General features: G+C 40.3%; 1 protein-coding gene across 3 annotated transcripts in view; it reads left to right on the top strand.

The window, feature by feature from the left end:
* LOC127610320 (adhesion G protein-coupled receptor A1) overlaps positions 1 to 26,465 on the top strand; it is a 147,956-nt gene that overhangs the window by 78,945 nt on the left and 42,546 nt on the right. For 2 of the 3 annotated variants that reach the window (XM_052080299.1, XM_052080298.1), the window contains 2 exons: positions 15,876 to 16,086; positions 16,386 to 16,594. In XM_052080299.1, coding sequence (XP_051936259.1) covers positions 15,876 to 16,086; positions 16,386 to 16,594 — 420 coding nt within the window. Of the gene's footprint in view, positions 1 to 15,875; positions 16,087 to 16,385; positions 16,595 to 16,663; positions 17,313 to 26,465 lie in introns of those variants that run through there. The other variant, XM_052080300.1, reaches the window with a different exon arrangement.

Here is a 26,465-nt window from a genome sequence, read left to right as displayed (position 1 = left end):
ACCACGCTCACCACGCTTTCCAAAATGAAAGGAAATCCTGACTGTTGTAATAATTATGCGTGCTGTCTACCTGCTGTTTCTATTCAACCCTCTCTCACATGCATTAAAGTGTGTAACATTTTCCATAGCTGTGTAATCCAGTGTGGCACAGCTCTCTGTTCTCCTGAAGAGTATAAGCAACTCCCAGCCTGTCTAATCCATACTGGAGCTCTTGACACTCTCTATGCATGGCGCCCAACAAGAATCCTAAGACGAGGGATCAACTGTTGGTATTGCCAGCAGCTCTGCTCATCTTGTTAGTGGACTCGCTTTGCTTTCACTCTGTCGCCAGCTTCTTCTACTTCTACCTCCTTTATGATGACATAAGACTTCTGGCTATTGTAATGCCATTTTGGACAGCTAAGCGTGTTTTGAGCATCATATTTTGTTGTTTGGTAATGGAATTTACTTTGCTTTTCAAACTTAATTTTTGAACCTCTTAGCGTAGCCATGCACACAAGTGACTGAACCCCCTGTTCCTCCAGATGCTGCGTCATCAATAGGAGTCATCCCTTGTCACTGGACAAGTGATGGCCCATTTACCATTACTCAGTACACATAAATCAGGACTTTCACAGAGAAGAGCGAACAAGTGGAGAGAGTGCATTCTCAGTGACCCGATTAATATGTGCTTGTAAACGTGATCGATGTGCCATGAATTAGGGTACTGAGAAAAGATTCGGTCACTAGGGGTGTCGAAACAGTGATGAAATGCATTCATTTTTTTCAACACAAATTTTCATGTACAGTAATTAGTTTCCACTAAGTCTGAATGGTGGCCTGAGCCGGAAAGAATGACCAGTCAGCAAGTTCAAGGATGGGTTAAGGTCATGGAGGTTTAAAAGTCGAGTCTGTGAAACAAAGTAATTTTGACTACATTTCTTTTTTTTCTAGCAGTTTAATCCATGCAGTACGGTGAATTAAAAAGCCAATACACCCACTCGCCTCTTTTCAAAGGCCAGAGTTTTGTGATAGGAAAACAACACCAAAATCATCAAAAACAAATGTTCACCATTCACATGGCTGAAAATTAAACAACTGGAAACTTATAACCTGTACAACTCTTCTCCGTGTCATCCATTACACCATTACAACAGCAGTCTACATAATACTAACCTGACAATATCTCAACCTAAAATGAATTAAGTAAAGGGATTTGACTGATGCTTCCCCACTGACTTTTTTGGGCACGATTATGCAGGGCGACAGATGAATAACAGTTCGCTCGACGCTTCTGAAAAAAGGTTTCAATTGTGATTTGGTTTCTGTCCTGTTACCACACTGTTTCGGCTGCATGTTCCTGGCTCTGCTTTAGTGGCAGCAGGCGAACATTAAAGTTCTTTGCTAACAACAGTCCCCCATTGGTCCAAGAATCTGTCCGTTTTATGGAAAGCTCAAGGCCACCAAGCAACACCATCAGGAACATATGCTGCTTTTGTAATTGATTGGTGCGTTGCTTTCAGGTGGTGTCATTAGATTGACGAAATAAAAAGACTGATCTCACAAAATTGGCCAAAAATTGCAAAATGCCATTATGCAATTGTGAGGGAACTTTTTAGAGAGGTGATGGAAAGAGGGAGAAGCTATGGAAAGTAGGCTAGTCTTGGTATGCATTGTTCAAAAGTTATAACCAGGATGGGGAGGGCCCCAAAAAATGTGTCTGCCCTTGCTTTAGTTCTTGCAATGTTCAAGCCCTCAAGAGTGTGTAAATGGGTACACATACATATAATCTTGGCTGTTCGGAATCTCCATTGTGGTCAGATGTGCTTGTGCTTGTTTTCCTTGCTTTCCTGGGTGACCCATTGGATGACGGGTTAGAACACCGGCACCGACAAACTCACGGCTTGAGTGAGAATAAGTGTAAGAATGGCTGGATGGATGGACTGTAGCTGCTGTCTCTACATGGACAAATTTAGAGTACGGTATATGTTGACTGATGTCAGTTAAAAAAAAATAATATATATATATATATATATATATATATATATATATATATATATATATATACATATATATACATATAATATATATATATACATTCCTGTCTAAATTTTTGCTGATATTAATGCTGAATCGTAATGTCTTTTTTGTTTGTTTGTTTGTTTGTTTGTTTAATTCTGGGCTGAATAATATCCAATGTTCTGCACATGAGGCTTTGCCCATTTTTGCTGTTTTTACAGAGCTAGAGAAAAATGACATGACTATCTGACATCCGTATCTTGTATTCCCTCATTCCCCAGGACATAAACTGTCATGAGTCATTATGGCGCGGCTGCAATAGGGATAAAACAGGTCCTGACAGAACTAAAGATCAGTTGTAGCTATCAAAGTACAAGGTAATAGATTGCATGTTACAATTGTTCAATGTGTACTTGTCGTCTGAGCTCAGCATGTGGTTGAACAATTTCAAGCAACTCTGTTTTTCCTTACAGTCTGTTGGTCTGTCTCTAACGTTTTACTTTGTCACCATATGACATCACCATGTTTGACTTCCGCCCACCACCTGCGTCTCGTCTCCTCTGATGAGATTTGGAAGACCTAAAGTGATGTGTCCGTTTTCCTTGACATTACTAAATCCGATGGCTAATGTTCCCATTGTCCTAATTGCATGGATTGAATTTCGTGTTATTTACCTTTTGTCGACACTCTATTCTTATCAGGACAAACCCTGGAGCGACTTGTTTGTTAGCAGCTAATAGCAGTGAACATTAAATTATGTCTGGCACTGGGGAGTTGATGGTTCACTGATAATTGTGCCTCGCTGCCCACCCATCCGACCACCATCTTCCCTCTTACACCGCAATGCTTCTAATACCAAATTTTCCATGAAGAAAAGTGCACCACAGTAAGATGAAATCCGGCTTTTTGTTTTTTTCGTATAGCCATGCTGTGATCACCCAAGAGATAACTACCGATAGTCAAATAATCCTGGAAAGTTGTTTCAATTGATGTTGTTTTAACTTACTAGGTCGTTGAGTCTTCCCCTACCTTTAGTCCATATGAATATTTATCGGTGAATTAACCTCCAATTTGTACCCACTAGACTGAATCCCGAATGAATTCCATTGAGATGAATGATTGTTTTCTAGAGTGAGTCAATCTCCCTTCCTCTTGTTGTTTGCTGTACCTGTGTGCCCTTGATGAGCAAAGCAGAATTTCCATTTGATTAATGTGAGATTAACTGTGTGCATGCGCAACACAATGTGAATATAAATCACATTCCAAACACCAGGAAATGTTACACATAAGTCCCCATATCCGATCAGTACCAGGCGCTCGCTGTAACAGTTGAATTATACTGTTAAAGAGCTAATTTAAATGTCTATCTAATCTAAAATTACAGTTTTGTGTGTGCAAAAGCATTATCCTTTCCCTGAACCTGTTTTATGCAGGTTCTGTGGAGGCGAAAAGGCAACAAGAATTGGGTTGCCGGCGAGTGTGGGCTCTTGATTCTGAATTTATTATGTGCGAAGTAAGGTTAGATGGGGTGCATGTAACGGGTAACGCTAAACAAAACAATCCTGTGCCAAACATGGCAGCAAACCACTCCTTTGAGGACATGAATAATGAAGCAGAAGAAAACAAAACATTCTGTTTGCACTGCGGCAGTAAACAGACAGTTGAATTAACACGAGACAAACATAAGCATTGAAACCACAGTCCAAGTGCCATTTTCTATACCGCTTATTCTCATGCATGTTCTGCTCTTAAAAGTCCAAAAACTCCAGAACTGAAGATGTTACAGGCAAATAAAAACAAACAACTTTTCGACATACAGTATTTTGCGCACTGCAAGGCACACCTAAAAGCATTCCGTTTTCTCAAAAGCCAACAGTGCACCTTATCATTAAGATTAAGATTAAGAAAACCTTTATTAGTCTCGCAATGGAGAAATTCCAGATTCACAGCAGCAAAGTTATGAAAGGAAGAAGTAGAACAACAAAAAAATCATCCGATGTTCCTTGTATTGGATCAATATTCAGATTTCTTGGACGTTATAGTTTATGTTCTGTAAAGTGCTTTGTTACAGCTGCAGCAATTGTGAAGCCTCTACATAGATAAAGCTGTATTGTATTGTATTCCCTTTGGTCTACCACCATATAGTGGATGCACAGCGCAACTGCAGCCACTATTGTATAGCTTCTATTCTATGCGCCTTATAATGTGGTGTGCCCTGTATATGACAACAGTTTTAAAATAGGCCAGTCACTCAAGCTGCACTTTATACTCCGAAGGGCCTTATAGTGCGGAAAAAAAACAAATATTTTCTGTCTCTTCATATTTACTTATTTGAAAATCGGACCTTTAAAAGTTTTATTATCTTTACCATGATCAAATATTCATTCTGTTTTCATATATAACTATAGTACCATCCTGCAAATGGTAAGATACATAATGTCAAGGCTGAAGGCAATCGAGTAGCTAATTAACCAACTCATTCGTTCACCGACTAACTTCATGAACCCAACGACCTTTACACATTTCCAAAATGTGAATGGTTTTGACTTTGCGGGTAACACAATTTTCCCAGGTAAACTCCATCCACGTTCGAAGGCAGGTAGTCGTTTGATCAGTCATCCAAATTTTGAGCCGAGCTCCATCACTGATATTCATAGTTAATTCAGTTCCACACTTACACAATACAATACAATACAATACAATACATGCTGATTTATCTTGAATTTGTGCTGTAGTCACTCTTTTAACCTGGATTACGAGTTTATAAAGGAATGGAAATATTTTACAGCTGCTGCTTTTATATGCTTTAGTTATGATTTGAATAACTCCACTCTAATCCTAAAAGGGAATTGTCTCTTTTTCTGTTCTGAAATAATCTTACATCTGGAGATAACGGGAAAAAAAAAATCCTGTTTCTGGAGATGAGTTTTCTGTGAAAGAGCTTCAACGCTCTGTCTACTCCCATTGTCATCAAGAACATACCATGCTGTAATTATTCTTGTCATGCAGTATCTAAATTTGGAATCACTTCTAAATCTGGCTCATATCGTATGTACACGACTTTGTTTACATCTTGATGTTTTCTATGCATCCGTCATACCTTACCAACAGTGTATGTCTTGATATGAGATCTGTATGATTTTTATTTTCTTGCTAGTGACACCAGAAAGACCAGCATAGAAATACAACAAAACCATGCTGGTCTGTGCTGTGTTTTTTGTTTGTTTGTTTGTTTATTTTTCAATAATTTAGCAGTGGATGAAATGTTGTTTTCATTTCGGGTCATGCTAATTTATTCCAGTTTGATGTTCCTACCAACTATGCCTCTCCGCCATATTCCCTGAAGTAGTGATTAGGGTAACGTTTTGTATATGTATGAAATTGTTTAACACATAGCATGTGGGTGAAAATTGTTCACTCAGCAAGGACTTAGGGGTCATGGTGCGAGACCTGATGCTGACAAAAAAGTAAAAATGACCACTGATGGTCAGAAAATGCTGGTCTTGTTGGCTGCTGTCAATGTGCCCTTGAACAAGGCATTGTCCCCAACAACGCAACCCTCCTGCAACTCAGTCACTCTGAATCTGTTCCTTGCATGACTGTAGGTAGTGTGCACCACAAAACGTACATTGAATATCCCTTAATAAAATACCTGTATATCAATCAAAGGGTGCAACACTCTCTCAATAGCACAGTTTGTTAAGCTCACTTTAGGTCATGCCACCCTCAGGAGCGTCTGATGGTCTGTTTAGGACATTTATCTTGGCATCTTTAAAATGATCTTTAGCTGTGCATTAGACAACAGGTGTGATACATTGTTAACTTCAGCCAGGAGCTAGTGGATTGAGCATGTTAGGCTGCAAGATAGGTTTCCCTTAGGGTGCTCGTAAAGGTCATTCTTGTTTGAGAGCACATCAAGGGGCACTTGCGTGTTATCTGGTTCACCACTGCTGGGGGATCAGTGACCGACGGTGGTGTGTGTGTGTGTGTGTGTGTGTGTGTGTGTGCGTGCGTGCGTGCGTGCGTGCGTGCGTGTGTGTGTGAAATAGTTGTATACTCATATGTACACATCGATTTCCAATGATGTGTATTAACGTACCGTATGCAGTTATTTATTTTGGGTCCTTAACATTGATGTACGTGCGTAAACGACGTTAAATCGAGGGAATAAGTTGTCAGGTCCAGTTCCTTCCTGAAGGCCACCTTGCTCTGGAAGCAAACTTCCCTCTTGTGTTGTATTGCTTTTGCTGTAGTTAATTGTTGTCAACAGTGATATCATTTTTAACTGCCTGTAATTAATGCGAGTGAGGGTATGAAGTAAACTGCATATTCCTGTCAACCAAGATACCCTAAACTGCCACTGCTGCATTGTCAGCATGTTGTCTGAATGTACCTTGAATTGGCAATGTTTCTGTTCCATTTATGTTGAATGGTGAAACAGGGCTGTCACAACTGACAGCGTAATATGTGTTATGTCAGAATATTTGAAAGACTTGTTCTCAATGAAATGTGGTGGTGGTGGCATGATATATTAAATATGTACTGCACTCTTCTGTGTGACTGTTGGTTTACATTTGCTCCTTTATAGAGGTTACAGGAGCCCTTTGTTAAGTGCAGAAGAATTGCAAAATAAGTGAACGCACCGGAGATGCTAATGGTCTTGCGGTGAACTCCTGTGACAAAAGAGCTGTTCAGAGATTTTCAGGAGCATGCACCTCCTGACTGATTGTTAAGACTTGTTGTGGGTCTTGGAATTGTTAAATGTGTGTTATTGCAATTAAATTAATAATTTTGTATACGGACCTGTGAAAGTTTGTTCAGCATGTGTAGTGAAGTGTGGATGAATAATGAGAGGTGAGCATATATATTCATCCATCCGTCCATTTTCTGATCCACTTATCCTCACAAAGGTCGCGGGGGGTGCTGGAGCCTATCCCAGCTGTCTTGGGGCAGTATGCGGGGGACACCCTGAACCGGTTGCCAGCCAATCACAGGGCACAAAGAGACAAACAACCACGGCCACACTCACACCTAGGAACAATTTAGAGCAGGCATGTCCAAAGTCCGTCCCAGGGGGCCAAATCCGGCCCGCGGTCGAATTTCATCCGGCCCGCGGCCCCTGTCATAAAATCAGTGCCGTCTGGCCCGCAGGTTGGGCGCAATGGAACACGTTGCATTGACTGAGGTCTCGTAGACTGGTGAGTGATGTTTCATAGAGTACTGCTTCCCTCAAGTGGCTAAATGAGTAATAGCATTCACAAAATGAGTAATAGCATTTAGACACTAGAGGGCATCACTCACGAGTTAACAAGACATCACTCCGTGTTTATATTGACTGATATGTCATATTTCAAATGATCCTTGCAGTTGTGGATATGTGTATTGCTTGTTCATTTCCCTGTTGTTCGAATCAAAGGTTTTGTGACTATTGAAAAGTCATGGTGATACATTTTATGTTTCAAATCAATTTGCACTCAGGAGACTTCTGTTTAAGAAAAAGTCAAGTGAATAAGCAGTTGCATGTGATATACCTGTTTCAAATGAACCAAAAGAAATTCTTAAGATTGTTGAAAATAAAATAAAAATGGAAATGTGCAACAGACTGGCTTACTAAAATTTGTTGAACAATATTGTTGTTCAATGTAAAGAATGTCAGCCCCCTGGCATTTTACCACATAAAATCTGGCCCCCTTGGCAAAAAGTTTGGACACCCCTGATTTAGAGTGTTCAATCAGCCTGCAATGAAACCAGAATACCTGGAGAAAACCCACGCAAGCCCGGGGAGAACATGCAAACTCCACACAGGGAGGCCGGAGCTGGAATTGAACCTCTGCACTATGAGGTCCACGCGCTGACCACTGGGCCACTGGGCGGCCTTAGCATATAAATGTCTCGGGAAAATAATGGAATATATGGATGGTTGTGATGGGAAAGTATCAATGTTATCATTCCTTGTGGTTAAAATTACAAAATCCAAACAGATGATGATTTCATTGTCAAACAAGTGAAAGTGAAAGTGAGTGAAGCGTAGGGTGGCATACCTTTCAAGATTTCGTTGCATTTCGTACAAGACAGCTCAAAGGATTTTAATAATGTATGTACAATACATACAGTAGCTGACAACAACCTGAATACGTCACTCACGGTTTTCTCCCAGTAGAGTTAGAGATCAGCAGTATATTTCGATTTGGCTATGTTGATGTATTTTTTTCAAAGCCCCGATGTGTAGTCGACATTTCTAATGTCTCCATATCTTAACTGCAATTCCCATAGGCGGTGCCATCAAAGTTATTTGAGAAATGTCTGTCAGTGATTATTTATATTGGACTGATGTTTGAATGAGAAATACAGGCCTTCCCCCCCAGTATGTGAGTCGTTTGGCTCTGGTCCCATTGTAGCTTCTTGAGGTTCCGGGTTGACTACGGAAAGGAGACCTTCATTGATCAAAACATAAATGGGGGATGGGAGAAAGCCAAACCACTGGAGTGAGCTTACTGTGGTAATACTTCAACAGATCGATTATAGGGATGTGCATCCGACGCACAAGAGCACTCCAATAAATCTTCAATCCTTCCCTTGCTTTGTGGTGAAAAGCACTTGATTCCACAGCGTGAGACTGAGACACTTTCTCAGAATGGCTCAAGCCATGAAAGCAAGCCAACAAAATTGTCTCAAACGTATTTCTAAATTATATGGCTCATAAAATTACAGGTATAGTTGAAAACCCTTTCAGGAACAGCGGTTACTACAGTGGACCGCTGATCATGTTATCAGGTTACATGGTGCATGAAAGGGTTAAGGATTATTAGCAATCCAGAATTGTACGTATCGGCGAGCACACAGTCATTTTTCAATATTATACATTTTATAGAACACACAACAAAAACTTCAGTCTAATAGTTGAACAAGAGTGTAAAAGGTGTTGACAAAGGATGTAAATGTCTTCATCAGGGGCGCCAAAGTCAGATCCTGGAGAGCCCCTATTTTAGAATCGTTAACAGGCTTCTACAAAACTTGCTGATGAGCTGATCATTTGAATTAGGTGTCGTGGAAGAGAGAGATGTTTAAAAGAGGACCGTTAGGGGGTCTCGAAAACCGGTCTTGGACACCCCTGCTCTACTCTAAGGAAAGGCAGTTTTAAAATATGTTTGACTACAGTGGTGATGGGAATTCTGGATGTGGGAAGAGAACTAACTCACTTAAAAGGAGCCAGCTCTTTCAAATTAGTAAAGCCTCTTTAGATTTTATTTGTTGTTTTTTTAAATCAAAGTAGTCCTCAAAACAGTGTGAAATTGTGTCCATATGTTAAAAAATTCAAATTAAAAATCATGCACTGTTTTCATTGAAAGTTGAATGGTCAGTTGAAGTTGAATATTCCTTGACTAAAAACTGAGAGAATGGATACTTTGACTCCTTGTTGTTAGTAAAAAAAAAATACTAATAATAAAAACTGAAAAGAACGTGAGAGGTTTTTCATGAAAAAAATTATCAAGGTTGCCTGATCCACAAGGTCCATTTCAAGGTAAAAATCAGGGTTAAAAAAAAGTCATCTTACTATAATATGCACCTATCATCTCAATGATTGTGTATTTGGAATCCTTGTTGAATTCCCTTTCAAACAATACCTGTTTTGTAAAGATTTACCCAGTAGTTCCTTTTTGTCTGCTGTTTCTTGGGTGTGGGTGATGGAATCTTCAACACCAATTCACAGTTTTCCTTTTCAATGTTTTTTTTTAATTTTTTTTATGAGGCACAAGTTTTGATGCAAACCCGCTTAATTAGTTGTGTCACACTAATTGTGTAGCAACCTCCGTAACACCCACACACCAAACGGAGCAAACTTAAGCCAGATGAGGCTTATGCCTTCCTGGTTGTCAGGGGGAAGTTGAATTTACTTTACTGCCTGGGTGGAAAGATGGCTGTATTGTATCCGCTTTCTTCTAAAGAATTTGTCAATCCTTTACCCAGTTACTCTACAGGCATGTTTGAACCACATCTGTATCGTAGTTTTGTTTTTGTTTTTTTAAGACACACCGCACTCAACATGTCAATTAGTTATGACACGCCTGCTGCAGACATGACATGACATTGCTTGTCCAATCAGTACCGTGGGAAATTTAGTTTGCTTGGCAGTCAACGTGTGACTGTCATGATAGTTGGTCGTTCAATTCAAATATATTTTGAATATAAAAAAATATTTTCTGTAAAAATAATATATATTTATTTTTCACTAATGAAGGGTTCGGTGAATGTAAATATTAACTGGTTGGTTCGGTACCTCTAAGAAGGTTAAGAACCACTCCCATGGTATTTTTAATGTAACCCAGCAGAAATAGCAATCGGGCCCCACAAGCAAAATCAAAGAGGCACAATAAATCTTTGCATTCTGCATTTTTGCAACTGAGTTCACCCTCAGCCTGGTGAGATAAAGATTACCATCAAGCCATTAGTTTCATTTGGTTTAGCCAAAGGATTAATCAGGATGGATTAACATGGTTAAAAAAAAAACATCCTGTACATTTAAAGTACTTTCTATCTCTCTTTGCTTTCTGCTGTAATGTGCCTCCCAGATCATCCAGTCAGTGCCCATGACCATTCTAAACAAGAATCATTAAGAAAATAAGACCTAGATACACGCAGGCGTTAGCACCGTTGCTGCGCAGCAAGAAGGTACAGAATTTGGTACCATAAATTGCCCCCGTCCCATCCCCTCACCCCCTCTCTCTCCCTTGCATGTTTTGACAAACTTTCCTTCATTGTATAGCTTTCGTCCCGTAGTCATGCATATTTAACTTTACCAATGTGGGATTGAACGTACTCCACACACTGCTCTTGAGGAACGAGACTGTCATGGGGATTCACGGCCAAAAGTCCCGATCAGTGAATCAGATAAATCAAGTCTGTAATAAATATGGGCCAACATTTTTTCCTGGTAAGACCCAAAAAGAGACACATTGATTGTTCTTTTGTGTACTTATATTCACTTTATCAGTTGTTAATGACCTAGTCTTCTATCACTTGAGTTCGCATTTTGCCCACAACTATTGCTTATATTTAAGAGGATAGTCATGGTTCAGGACCAGCCAAGTTTAGAAATGAGCACATGTAACACACACACATGTGTGTAAACACACACATGCATCTACACAATGCATTGAAAGGTTAGATGATAACATCTCGAAGCATGCAGCAATTCACATTCATTTCACATCTGAATTGAATCTCAAATTACCATCTGAAAAGGCCCAATCTAGCTGCCGCTTATTTTCTACCTCAATTGGACACACACACAAAAAAAAGTGACCTGTTAGAGTTGAATAAATAATTTGGAAAGAAGCCTCGAAATCATATGCATTCTAAATGTGTGTTGTGGTCATGACAACTAACTGTCATCTGGAGACCATGTATGTGTATTTATTTTTTTAAAGGCTGGATTTACCCTGCTGATGTCAACACCCAAATCTGATTCAGTGTTTGTATCAAATTGGTTCTGACATTTTGTACTGTATATAACACTGTACATGTACTTATGGCTGGTGTGTATATATATATATATATATATATATATATATATATATATGATAGGCACCTGATCAGTATCAATAGAATTGCATTCAACATAATATCGATTCAAAATAAAAATTGTTGCCCTGGCCAACTTAACCCAATTTTCTCAAGGGAAGGAGAGGAGCTGCTTCGATTGTTGGTGAATCAAGAAGGCTGTTTTTATGCCCAAAGCGATGCAAAATGCTTGCTTTTAAATACACCGAGCGATGTGAGTCTGCAAAAATACCAACACACAGCCTAACCCACCCCTGCTCCGATTTACACCATGCCTCGCCTTAGCAGCGTGCACAAACATAGAGCCCTGAGTCTATATTCGGGAGTCATATTTCGGACCACATGGGATACTCTCAAGTAGTAGACTGTGCATTTGTGGTTTTGAAACTTGTCACCATCTTAATTCTGGATGTGTGTTTTTTTACATAACAATTTCTTTGAACATGTTGCGAATACCACAGTGTTGAGCGTATGTCACTCATCTATTTCAATACATATTTAATGAATGTAATGAAAGTTGTCATCCTTAATGTGCTTTAACCATAACAAGTGCCTAAAAGTCCCAAAGTCTCAATTTTGAGTTCCAGTTATGCAAGGGAAACCACAGTCGAAGCCAAATCTATTTAGACCCGCGCACGCACACACACACACACACACACACACACACACACACACACATACACGTATATAAATAATTTTATGTTAACTGTTTTGTTAAGCACTTTGTTACAGCTGCCGCTGTTGTGAAAGCGCTATATAAATCAGCATGTATTGTATTGTGTGTGTGTGTGTGTGTATATTATATATACAGTATATATATATATATATATATATATATATATATATATATATATATATATATATATGCGCTATAAGATGGGCATGCTCTGTATATGTATTTTGGCTTCATGTCTGCTTGTACGACTGTGTGGCCCAGTACCAACTGGCCCGAAGTGTGGTACTAGGCCACAGACCGGTGGTTAGAGACAGCTAACGATTCAGTTTCAAATGGAATTAAGTCATTGCACCTTTCCACCCCCTAAAAACCCATGATGGACTTTGTCTTCCATTTACTGTGCCAATAGCCCTTTATAAAGCCAGATATTCCCTTATTTGAAAAATATATCTGTTGAACTAAGTTTTTTTCTTCAGTTTTTTGTTTTGTTTTGGAGGGAGAAAATGTAATTCATTAACCAACTAAATCAAGTCGGATATGTGATAAACTGGTGTTTTTAGAAATGTGCAGGAAATGTTGGTCAGGCATAGAAAACAATTTGTTGTCTAAATCGGGACTTGCTATGCATGCTGTCTGTGGTTCATAATGCACCCACTGCCTTGTAAATCTCTTTGGTGCACCATGTAGAAAGAGATAAGAAAACACGTACACAAGATAAGATCTCTTTGAAAAGGTTTCCTCCAGAGGTCAGCTGTAAGAGGGTCGTCTTTGAGTGCCATTTCACTCCAAGGTCTACGTTTCCCCATCGCTCTTGTTTGGGGGGATTTCCTCTGGTTTATAACATCTTTATAAAAGGTAAGTTTGCAAACAGTTGTACTTGTCACGAATGTTCTTTCTTGTCAGAGATTTTGAACAAGTTAAAAATTTTGAGCAATTCACTATTTCACTTACAGTGGCAAGTGTTTGCAAAACAGTCGTAATCATTTGGGTTCAATTTTATGAGACACACATTTCCATCATCGATGGTTGGACAGCAGAAAATGAAATGCTGGGAAAGTTTGCCGCACGTTTTCATTGGATTGGGTCGATGCCTGCTAGTCCATAAGTTTTCAAACATTCCCAAAGGTTCCCAATCAGTGGCAAATAGTTGCTAGACCTAGCAATAATGTCCGAAATAGTGGTGAAAAGTCACCATCTGTCTTGTGCAGACAATTGCCAAAACATTCACATTTTTTCAAAGCATCGCTAAATGCCACTCATGACAGAGGCTACCCGCTGATTTTTGCCAATGTTAGTCAGAAAAGTTGACAAATTCAATTTTTGCTACCTTCGCCACCCACTGAGACACCATCTTGATGGCTATCCAGTGTTGTGTGACTATCGACTTAATATGTTCAGAGATGTGAATGACATAATGCAAATATCAAGGATTGCCTCTCGATTTTTTTTTCCTACCACACGGAAAAGTACAATCATTAGCCTTGACAGAATCAGTCAATGCAGAAATCATTAGCGTCCAACGTGATGCTTAAAAATCATCAATATCTCTGCATACAAGGTGGTTGCAGTGTGAAAAAGTGATGTTTAAGTCCCTTTTCTCACTTCTAAAGTACCGTAATCCACTCTTGGGGCAACCTCATCAATAGTTGTCGTTAAATTGAGTAAAAATGTAAATAATGTAAATCAGCCCCAGTCATATTAATGCTGTACATTTAAATGTTTACTTGATTTGGGGGAACAACAATTACCATTTCAAATGATGACCTGGGCAAGAGACAGCCGCAGAGATAACAGAGACATGAACAATGAAATCGAAAAGACACATTCACAAGAATGGCTATGAAGCAGATATAATGCAAATTAGTTTCATGAACAAAATACCAAACATGTAATTTCACTGGCATACAAAAGCCATGTCTCCGGAGTAGAGAAAAATTCAAGCAGCGTGTAAGATGAAAACATAAAGGATCAGAATCAGCAAAGACATAATGATGATAAAACTGTACATTACAAATATTTGGGGAATAAAATTTTTCCATAACCATAATTTTTCCGCCTACAGTAAAAGTCAAAGTAAGGATGTTCATGCTTCCCAAATGCTAAAATGAATAAGGAGACATACCCCCCCCCCCCCACACACACACACTGTAAAATACAAACTGTTACTGTTATACATGTTATTTTGTGAAAATTCCCAAATAATCTGCATACTCTTATACCATCTTTTGTAAACCTCACTGAACTGTTTTGATGGGGCATTCCTGTCTCATGAAAAGTAGCCACTGCTCACCCCGCCGCCTCCACTGACCAACCAATAACGAGTACGACTTTTGTGCAAGTGGAGCAAGGGAGTTGTGGAGATGCAAGAGCCCATTCTTTGCGATAGGGGGAGGCCAGAGTCCTTCGGGAAAAAGAAAAATATGTAAGCACATGGCCATGAACACAGAGGTTGTCTTTTCATTTATTGAAGCAGTATTTAATCACCAGCTTGCTCATTTACACCTTGTAAATTAGCCTATCGGATCAGATTCAGACAGTGCAATCTGTTTCATGAATGTGGCATAGCTTCTCCCGGCATACCTCAGAGAAGTTCTCCACAGAATCGATCTTGTTCCAATGTGAACTGTTTGAGAAAGGAGGGACATTCACTGCAATGGTCTGTGCTGATTGAGAAATGCGACAACTTATGCACGCCTACCGAACTTTTGTTTTGAACAATCACGGCATCGGACAAAATGTCGTCGCTGGCATGCACCTTGTTTTAATAGGCCGAGTCCTGTAAGCTCAATGACTGGCACGGAGAGTAGGTTTTCTCCGGGTGCTCCTATTTCCTCCCGCATTCCAAAAACATGCATGGTAGGTTGATAGAACACCCGGAATTGTACCTCAGTGTGATTGTGAGCGCGGAAGGTTGTCAATCTACGTGTGCCCTCTGATTGGCTGGCAACCATTTCAGGGCATACCACGCCTACTGTCCAAAGACAGCTGGAACAGGCTCCAGCACGCCCGCGATCCTTGTGAGGATAAGCGGATTTGAAAATGTGTGGCTGGACAACAGCAAAAAGCATCAGATGGAAGGATGGACATTATTAAAAGTGACAGAATGTCTTGTAGTAAATCATCATTATGTATCGGGACACTTCAAATGTAGCCCCAAATAAATACATGTTTGTGTCACCTGGTTCAGTGGTGGCGTGTGTGTGTGTGTGTGTGTGTGTGTGTGTGTGTGTGTGTATATCCCTCCACCATTGCTTTTCACTCAAAAGCCCTCAGTGTCACCAGTTTTCTTTTGAGGCGAAGTTTGTGTTGTTTCACCATGTGAAAAGAAGATAAAGTCAGACCAGTTGTCTCTTTAAATCAAACGGCAGTCCCGATGTGCCCTGAAGCTGAAATGGTAAGAACCATTTCCACCTCTGCGGCAGGGAGTCTGACCAAATAGGCACGCTTCAAAAGAGATTCTCACTGCTTTGGTGTCTTGTGTTTTATGGTCTCCTTCATAGAGGATAACAAAGCAATTTATTGATTTATTTTTAATGTGAGTTGTTGTATTCTTTTTTGTTTTGTTTTGTCTGTCACGTCTCCCTACGCAAATTAGGGGCAGGATTGTTAAATATTCTTGTTTTGTGCCTTCAATCCGCAGAACTCCGTGGCAGTCGCCTCCATCCATTTACCTCTAGCTGCTCCGCACACCTCCTCCTCTGCCTTGCAATCTGTTGATAACTCCACTTGCAGGCTGCAGTTCATCGTATTCCGCAATGGCAAACTCTTCCCGTGCACGGGGAATTCGTCCAATCTCGCGGATGATGGGAAGCGCAGGAGCGTGTCAACACCAGTTGCTTTCACCAAATTAGGTAAGAGGAAAAGCATTTGACCATGTGCGGGTTTGTCGACGCGCTGTCTTGTTACGGCGTCACATGCCAAAAAATGTTTCGTCACACATTCGCCTCCAAATAAACTCTGCGCCACATCTGTCTTTGATTTATTTATGGACTTTTGCACCACTGCATTGGACTTTTGCCACTGAACCTTGCTCTGTTTGGCATCGTGCGCGTGTTTGCATGCGTGTTTAGATCGCGTTTTTTTTAAATTCGTGCACTCATCGACTTTTACGTTTCCTACACTGAATACACTACCCCCTTTTTTTCTGCAGATGGCTGTAGCCTGGGGAGCGCCGTGCACTCCGTCACAATTGCACTCAGGCACTTCGCATTGGGGCTAGAGCCCACCGCAGCCTATTGGGACTTTGACTTGCTGGATGGACATGGTGGCTGGAGGGCAGAGGGTTGCCACATAACAGGCTCTGGTGGAAACACGACCACCATTCACTGCACCCATCTTAATAACTTTGCCGTGCTCATGGTGAGTAATCTATGAGATGGCAGTGTCATTCGTGTTAACAACCCCCACCCCCCTTCCTTTTCTACTCTTCGAGCCTGTTATGGGTCGAAAACATCGTTTCCCAATAAAGAATAGCTGGAGTCACGTGTTGGAAAAGCTTTCACGAGGAGGGCATTTAAAAGCTGCCTTTGTTGTTGGCTTTCTTCGCAGATTCGTCAAATGCGCGGACTATATTTTTAAACCTACTGTGTAGGGCTTTACATACATATAAAATGCTCAAAATAGCTCGGAAATAAGGAATGTTTTTTTTTTAATTGTCATTTGTTAAGGGGGCATTTTCCCCACTCGCATCAAGAGAATAGGAATAGAAGTGATGGTCTGCGAGAGAAGGAGCGCCCTGTCAGGAGCTATTCGCCTTGGAGCGCAAGTGGTGTTTTAATTGGTCGCAACCACCGCGCCGAGAGAAAATGTTGGACTATGAAGCCTAGCATGGCTCATTTGTGCCGCTCAAGTTGATCTCGACGCCGGCGAGATGCCTCCTCCAGACGACGTCCCCTTTTCAAGCTGATTTCATAAAGGATGATAACCAAAGCGCAACTGGCAATCTCATCGCCCGAGTCGCTCCATGCACAGAGCCGCTTTTGTACCTGCTCTGATTATAATTTTATTTGATTTTTTTTTTGGATGAAAAGAAATCCTCCGGATGTTTACCGAAGAGTGGGATTCGTTAGACTGGGAGGTCAGTTCTCGGTAGAGCATGAAGAGGGATGTGCTTGAAATGCTTGTCGCTGCTTTCCAAGTTGCCGTTTACCTGCATATTTTATGAGCTCGATCCAGCTTGTTGGAAATTAGCTGGTTGCAAAACGCCGCATAGGAATGACAAAGTGTGACCATGCAGGCGGCGTGTGCGTGTGGCGATGGTGGTGGTGGATATTGAGTGGATGGGTGGATGAGTGAGCGCGCTGTCCGCGGAGAATACTAAACTGTTAGTAGATCGAAGCAGATGGTCATTTTGTAATTGCGTGCATTTTGCTCGGAAATACCGGTTAAGTGAGGCGCGTATTTAGCGCTCACGTCCTGGCTGTCGGGGATGGAATATAACGCGACGTTTGTCATTTTTCTGGTATCACAATTAGCGATGTGAACTTGAACGCACGTCTGTCGAGTAACGAGAAGACGTGTGGTTTGAAGTGTGCGCATCTCAACGGTCTGCTGGAAAGGTTTGCGTTTGGGATTGCGCGTCAGTGAATGCAGTCACCACACCCGCTCGGTCTCTGCAGTGCCGGCGAAAAAGACCCCTGTTAACAGACTTGTGACATCACTCTCCCTTTGGGTTTTTTTTTTTAAATCAAAAACATTCTTGGCGTCTTTACTTTTTGCAACAACAATCTTGAGAAAATATGTATTTGCTTGGAAGGCTTTTGGCAGCACCGGACCTGTTGCTTAATCGTGTCATGTCACGCTTAGAGCATTTCCTCCGAATGCTGCCTCCGAGTTGTCCATTTTAAGCAATTTATTACAAAATAGGCACGGTGAGTGTAAGGGAATAATGCCACTCTATTCACTGCTGCAGTGCTCCTCGAGGAAAATCAGGTCAACTTGCTGTAAAATTAGTTCCATTGCTGTGACAGTAAGGCATTAAGAAGCGTGGCAGTGATTTACGCCACAAACACATCAGTTACATCAGTTTCAAAATGTAGCTGGATGTCTTTCAATGCTTCAAACTGATACAGAAAAGTACTGTAATTCCAAATAATGGGGCCAGGTGGTAAAATGCTTCATGACACATCATGTTTTTGCAGAATCTATTCATTTCACACCCACCTCGTATGGAGGTCTGTGGTTCTGTGTTTGTGCGTGAGGTGGAAGCTTCCAATAACTCAACAACCCAATATAATTGTCCCTGGGGAGTGACTGGGGCTTTATGAGGGAAATAAAAGTATTTCTTTGAGATTTTCCGGGACTTGTGATCAGAAAGAAATACATGGTGCTCAAATTCGGATCTGGACTCTAAATTCTAAATACCTCATTATAAGAGCTGTTTGGATGTGCCCTTGTGTAATTAGGGTGACATTTTCACTCTAACCTGTTTTCCAAAGTCACACCAATTATTCAACACTCAGCCATCTTAGGACAGCTTGCCCAAATATGTCTCCCCCTGAATTCCAATGAACAGGGCTGTTCCTAATGTCCAAAATTTCAGCACCATGAACAGTTCCTATTGCCTCCGCCACCCGCCACCTCCCCCTCCCTCATCTCCCCAGTTTCCCATGGCCTTGTCTGTCTGCAGGGAGGGCTGACTCGCTCGTTTACAGCAATGCAGTCTCGACATTTGTCTCCATCAGTCTGACAAGCTTCTCTGCACCCCACACAGCAGCCCAGAACACACCTCCGCTGTGTTTTCCATACGTTTAAAAGGTCAAAAGGAGCTGCAGACATGTTAATTAGTAATTACTTATTTATTCAGTCAAACTTCATTACAACGTACCTCGAGGGACATAACGAATCTGTACTTTATAACAATAGTTCTTTGTAACCATTTCCAATAAAAATGGTCACCCACAATGATGTATGATACAACTCAACTCAATTGTATGTATAGAGCACTTTAAAACAACCATCGCGGTACACAAAGTGCTGTACATGGAGCAAATATCGTATATACAACTACAAATTAAGAATAAATACATTAGAGAGCACCAAACAGTACAGTACAGTATGAACATTTATAGATGTAAAAACACAAACATGAAATACAGTATATATATGTCAATTAGAAATATGTGTATAAAAAATATAATATGAAAAAAACAACTGTAGCGTTCCTACTTCATCTCTGAAAGCCTTCAGTCAGCAAATGTATCGTGACTTCTGCAGTTCAGGATGTGCCGCGCGCCGAAGCCGTTTACGATCGCTTTTCAATCTGTTGGCCTCGAACTCTGCCATGATTTTGGCCATTAGGGATGATTGTTGAAATCGTCGACTTTGTCAGTTCGTAGCCTCGGCTGAGCTTTGTCAAGGAGACTCCCTTTCGGAAGTGACAAACAATTTCAGCCTTCTATGGGATTTGCTTCCGAAAAAAAAGACATGTTTTCAGAGCACGTGCTCAGGACCGCGCCGTGTCTCGGGAAGTACACCAATGTACGAGTTGAGCGGTAAAGTGGCTAAGCAACGGCGGGGAATCCCGCACTGTACGTTTTCTTCATAAGCAAGGTCGCGGTGGCAGTTAGCTTACCACACTTTGTTGTAACAAAGGTATTTGCACTATTTTGTGGGTCAAATCCGGTCGTTATAATGAAGTTTATGTTATAAAGGTGTTCACTGTAACCAAAAAAAAGAAAATCATGAAATCAGGACTTTGAAATGTGTACATTATTAGGGTAAACATGTAAACGAAATAGGTTGATAAGAGACTGTATGATGTGTACTCACATATAGCGACTTCAAAACTGGCCTTCAGTCATATCTATTAACAGTACAATGTCCTTTATTGGGTGGAATGATAATTTTTATGAAAAGAAAAACAGGCACGGGAACAACAGTTAGGTTCACTCTACTGTGATGGCTTGCCCTTAATTCCGAAAGTGTTTGATGTGTTTCACGGCTGTCAAGTTTTTCTCCACCTAAATCATCCAAATATACCTTTCTGGGCTGGCTTTGCAAACTGAGGCGCAATCATGCTAAAACAGGAAAAAAGGACCTTCCCTAAATGTTAACCATTCACATTGCTGCATGGATTAAATGACAAGAAGTAGAGTCAAGATCCCGGAGGAAATAAAGCTCACCGGACACTTAGCGACGCGGCCAAAGGCAAACGGACTGTCGCGCAGTGTGCTGGGTTCTGCAACTTGTTTTATGAGTGGCCAACTGTTACTCATTAGTTTTGATGAACAGTGTCGCATTGTTATAGATGTAACAGCAAATTAAAAATTCCGTAGCACGGTGGCCCATGGTGGTTAGCATGTCCGCTTTAGAGTACAGAGGCCTGGCCACGATCCAAGTGACGATAATGTGTGTGTGTGTGTGTGTGTGTGTGTATAAGTGAATAAATCTAGATAGATATATTTATATCTATATACCGTATATATTTACAGTATCTCTCTCTCATATATATATATATATATATATATATATATATATATATACAGTATATGGTACCAAAATGGTACATCCCTAAATGTCTAATTTCATTTGTGTCTGTGGCGACGTGTGCTCAGTTGCCTACAAAATGCAGACATACAGTCAATAAATCAAGCTATGAGGCCAATCGCCTTTCAAGTATCCATCCTTTCTTCTTCTCGTTTCCTGTCCCTGTATCACTATAATGTAGCTAGTGACCGGGGAAATCTGCTCCTTTTTGACCCTTTAAATTGTACTTTTTTGCTTGTATGTTGTTCTTGTTTGTAATGGTGCACAACAACACTGTTTGGGATTGAGGGTCAAATCCCTTAACCTTTTTATCTGACAGTGAAATGTTGACTGCTGTGGGGGTTTTTCTCCATTTTCACCCATTTTCTTCTAAAGCCACTAAATACAATGTTTGATTGTGCTGATACCTCAAGGCAGGAATAGTTTGTTTTTCCTACTTGTAACACAACCTTCACCCTTGTCATTTTGAAAATAGAATTTATTGTTGAATTTGAGCGTTTGATAAACATGTCTTGTTGCACTGCACTGCAAAGAGCAAACAGGAAGAAAAAAAACCCAGAAGCAACCCAAATAACAGAACCAGGTCTCCTTTGCCCTTGTGTCTTTAAAGGTGTTGCATTAGAAGGGTGATGAGATTTGTTTTACTTCAGCATCTGTTTAGCTAATGCAACCAAATATTTCATGTACATTTAGAGCTTTGATTTAAACTTTTGCCTTTGTATTTATTATAAATCAGATTTCCTGACTAAAGTTAGTGAAGGACATAAAAGTTACAAGGCAATCTTGACATAGGATCAAGACCATGGGCCCTATTTTTCTTCCGAGCGCAAATCTGGCGAACGAGCGCAATTGTGCAAGGAGCGGGGCCAGACAGACTATGGGCAGGATGTTAGACTGACTCAGTCTGGTGCAGATACACGGAGGCTGCCTCCCTCAGCCCCCTTGAGGACCTTGCTTCTACCGCTTTACAACTTGATTCGTGTCTTTTAAAAAGAAAAAAAGAACGAAAAAAACTAAAACACGCTGCTAGATGTGCCACAGCCAGGGGAATGGTTTAAAAAAATGAACAAGGATGAGAATAACAATGTGTTCAATTATTTTATTTTGACAATGATTCAGAGTAATTCAAGTGTTTATTTATGAATGGAATACGATACAGACGCCACACAAACTCGGGTAGCGCCGAATCTGTCTGTCTGCACCGCGATTAAATACACCAAAATCACGTTAGACCACCTGCACTGAAAAATAAACCTTCTTTTGAAACAATCTAGAATGTCGTCAGCCATGAAAATTATGATGCACCCCGTTTTTATGCAGGGCGCGGTCTACTCTCTGTCACCAAATTGTTCGGTGTGTCGGAGATGCAGTATCTCCCTGCGCCGGAGCGCCCAAATAGGTTCAACGAGGTCTGCCAAATTCCCAAACATGGTAAATTAAATTTGCCCCAGGACGAAAAAATATTTATTTACGCCCCATACCTTTGATTCCGTTCCATTGCAACTATCGTCATTTAAGACACATATATGCAGCAAAATATTACGGTTTATGCTTCTCAATCACACATGCCTACGCCTCCACAAAGTTTCATAGGAATCGAATGTCTTGTATTTGTTTTACTGTTTTTAACGAATAAACACGACTAATTGCAATCAAAACAACACCTCCCATCCTCACGCTGCTGCACTTGGCAGAGGTATTAAAGCCCCAGCTAAAGACATAATTACAGCAAACCCCTACATGGTTCCAATTGATTTTCTTTTTACTATTTTAGTTGACTAAGTCTCTTTGTGTACTGTAAAATGAAATTATATATTCTGCTGACAGAGAAGAAAAGGCTTTTTAGAGGACATGAGTAATCAGTTATTCACAACGTTTTTTGGGGTACTTGTGAAGCGTTGGCACTATTACACTGTGCTCTCACTTGCAATTGTTTCAAATGTGAGTAGGCAGCCATGCAGCCTCCTCACTATCCTCTGACTTAACCATTCACCAGTCGGCTTTAACAGTGTGTTATGTCACATCACCATCCTGCACATACTGTAGTTGTGGCTCATTTATCACAAATTGCTGCCTGCAGCTGTACTTTGGTGTAAAAGGGCAAAGGTGCGGCGCATCCGGTGATCCATCTCCAGAATCTTTCCGAAACAGACAGCCATTAGCCAATAACCACAAAGCAGATGCAGTGTTGCCCCTCTTTTCGTCCATCCCCGAGTAAGCAGTTCAGACCTCTGACAAAAATGTATCAACAATTTTTTTTGCTGTTGAAAAGTATGAGATTTTCACATCTCACATGTTTTAATACAGAGTAACCAAGATAACTAATTGTTATTCAAATTCTCTTGTCGTTGAATGGAAGACAGCAACAGTGCTGGTTACTCTTTGTGCTTTATCGTGACAAAAAATTATTTTTTTTTTGTCAACTAATTGAGTAGAAAAAATACTTTCATAACATTCTGGTCAGAAAGTGACTATAGTCATTGGTTATAAATATCACCAATGATTATCATCCCAGAAAGACCCATTCCTAATTTAGAATGTCTTTACTGACCAGAATGTTATGAAAGTTTTTTTTTTCTACTCAATTTGATTCAGTATCTTTACCTATTAAGATTCTCATTTGGAGCTCAACTTTGCACATGCCCCGTTTAAGCCATGGGTGAAGTCTTTGCTCTTAGAGGACTCAACTTAGAGGAACATGTCACAGTTTTTACATGGACCATTTTTAAATTGTGTTGCAACAGGTCTTAACATGGGCCATCATTTCTTCAATTTTAATGAGGCTACATGTCATTTTTTCCAACGTCATTTAATTTATTCGCTCTTTATTTGAGCTACAGATGGCACTAATGGGCAGTTAGCGGGCAAGTCAGAGACCCTGCCTTCCCTGTGCCACACAGGAGTCAGGTATTGTATTTCATATAACTATGAAGCAAATACATAATACATCTAAAAATACATTTATTTCACCCATTTTTCACCAATATTTAGGTTCAGTAATCTCTAAATCTAATTGAAATGAAATTTGGATGCTATGTAAAAAAAAAAAAAATAGAATAGAATGATTTACAAATCATTTTCAACAACTTGGCAGATGTTTTTGCAAATATTCTAGCATTTTGAATTTGATACCTGCAACACTTTAAAAAAAACCCGGAACAAGGAAAGACTCGGAAAGTTGAGGAATGCAAAAAAAAAAATCTGTTTGGTACATGAAAGGTGAGGACATTAATTGGAAGGAGCCTCCCTGGAAGGTTTAGTTGTTAACAAACAAGGATGGGATGAGGTTCACCCCTTTATGAATAGCTGCATGACCAAATAGTACAACAGCTTAAGAATGTTTCTCAACATACAATTGCAAGGAATTTTAGGATGGCATCATCTACTATCTCATATCATAAGAAGATTTAGAGAATCTGGAGGGATGACTGCACATAAGCGGCAAGCTCGAAATACAAAATGCATGTGACCTGCGTTCCCTCATGCAGCACTGCATTCAGAAACGGCATCATTATATAAAGGGATATTGCCACATGGGCTCAGGAACACTTCTGAAAATCATTGTCAGTTTGTCGCTAGATCTACAAATGCAAGTTAACACTCTGCCAAGCGAGGCGAAAGCCATATATTGACATTTATCTGTGTAAATGGAAAAGTCTGTGTGACACCTTCACATTTCAAATAGTTTTTGGAAAGGATGGACGTTATGTCCTCCAAGCCAATGAGTAAAAAGCCAGCATCTGTTATGATGTCCCTGCTTTTTTTCAGCAGGAAAATGCCAAGCCACATTCTGGATGCGTTCGAACAGTGTGGCTTTGTAATAAAAGACTGAGAACTAGACTGGCTTGTCAGTAGTCCAGACGTGTCTCCCATTGAAAATGTGTCACGTGTTAAAAGTAAAACACAACAATAGAAACCCCTGACTGATGAGCAACTCTGGTTGTACATCAAGCATGAATGGGATAGACATCCACCCACGGAGCCTCAACAATTAGCGTCCTCAGTTCCAAACGCTTATTGAGTGTTGTTAAGAGTAAAGGTGATGGAACACAGGGGCTGAAGTCACTTGGCTATTTTACTTAATTGCAATCAATGCCTGCCTCTTTCATTCTCATGGTTTTGATGTCAAACATTATTCTATACAATATTAAATAGTCAATAATATTTAGCGAAAATTGCTTGGCATTTGAAAAGCTTTTCGATGATGAAAACAGCAACGCTATGAACGTGCTACTGAGAAATGTAGTTAATTAAACAAGTCGTGGCACTGCGTGTACCACCTGCCATCTCACCAGCTGCTCCCAACTCAGCTGTGAGCCCCGGAGAAAGACTGGTAGAAATGAGGGCATACTGTGTAAACTACCTCCCCCTTGTGCCTCCGTTGGAGTTTTTGTCACTGCCATTTAATTGGTTACTGTATCTGTGCGCTGTAGTTATGGGTTTGCACAATAGGATCAAGATAATATTGAATAATTACCCCCAGCACTCTCGATCCCTGTTGAGTCATTTTCGAAATTCGAAAAAACCTTGGGCAGTCAAGCTGTTTGGGCACCTTCTAGCCCATTTAATTCACCCTGGACCGTGACTGCTGCACTATATCGCTTTGGATCGCCACGCTTAAAAACACAAAAGGCAGAAAGGGCTAAAGGTGACTCTCATTTCCATAACAGACTTGAAACCCGTTATTAGCTTGTACATGGCGGTCCTTTCTAGCGCAACCAATCATGATCATCGTGACCTTTGGCATTCAACGTACAAGTTCCTCAATAAAAGATAATATTTCCCAGACAGGGAGAGGGCAGACCAAGGCCTGCAGTTGGCTTTTTGAATCAAGTCCAAGGGTTGGAGAGCTGCAACTGGTTTTTGGGATTTTAATTAGGAGCAGCTATTGATGCAATGTACACTCCTACGAAGAAGATAAGGAAAGTAGAAAATGTGTTACATAATTTCAAGAGGAGGTGATAATGTGACAGGCGCAAAGGGGAGCTATCTTTTAGCAAGGACTATTAAGAGCCCTTCAAATTTAAAACCGTCGTGACCTGCGTTTTTTGGGTGACACAAGGGTTGACTCCCAAATGCAATAGCATAAATCACAGCACAATGCCATTTTGAACATCTACATGTTTTCACAACCAGGGGGAAATTTGAGCTCCCAAGTGTTTCAATGCCCTCTCTTTGATTGAAAATACTAATAACATGAAAATGTGCATAACATGTACCCGCATGTCACGAAGGATTTATATATATATATATACACTGTATATATAAATATATATATATATATATATATATATATATATATATATATATATATATATATATATATACATACACACTGTATATATAAATGTTGTCAGAGGTTAACATTTATCATGGGTGTCACTGTTAATTTTGGCCTTTTAATGATGCCGTGAATTCAGGACCTATTTAAAAATGAGGCTAGCGATGTTTTCCCCTGTATTTTCATGTCTATAGTAAATCAGGCCCAACGATGACAGTGTAACGCACGTAAGCAAAAATCAGCTGTGCAATATTTACTTTCATTATTTCTGGGATACCTGTACTACATGAAATAGTATATAGTGATTGTTTTGACAATGGATGCATTTGCAAGGGTACATTTGGTGCAAAACACACGCACACAAACACGTACAGTGAATATGTACCCTGCTTGTGGTTTCCTCGTGGGAGGAAACGGCAAGCTTTTTTCCCCACATTATTTGACCCAAATGTATTCTTTAGA

The sequence above is a fragment of the Hippocampus zosterae genome, chromosome 11, assembly GCF_025434085.1.
Source record: "Hippocampus zosterae strain Florida chromosome 11, ASM2543408v3, whole genome shotgun sequence".
NCBI lineage: Eukaryota > Metazoa > Chordata > Actinopteri > Syngnathiformes > Syngnathidae > Hippocampus > Hippocampus zosterae.
This window is presented reverse-complemented; position numbering and strand designations above follow the sequence as displayed.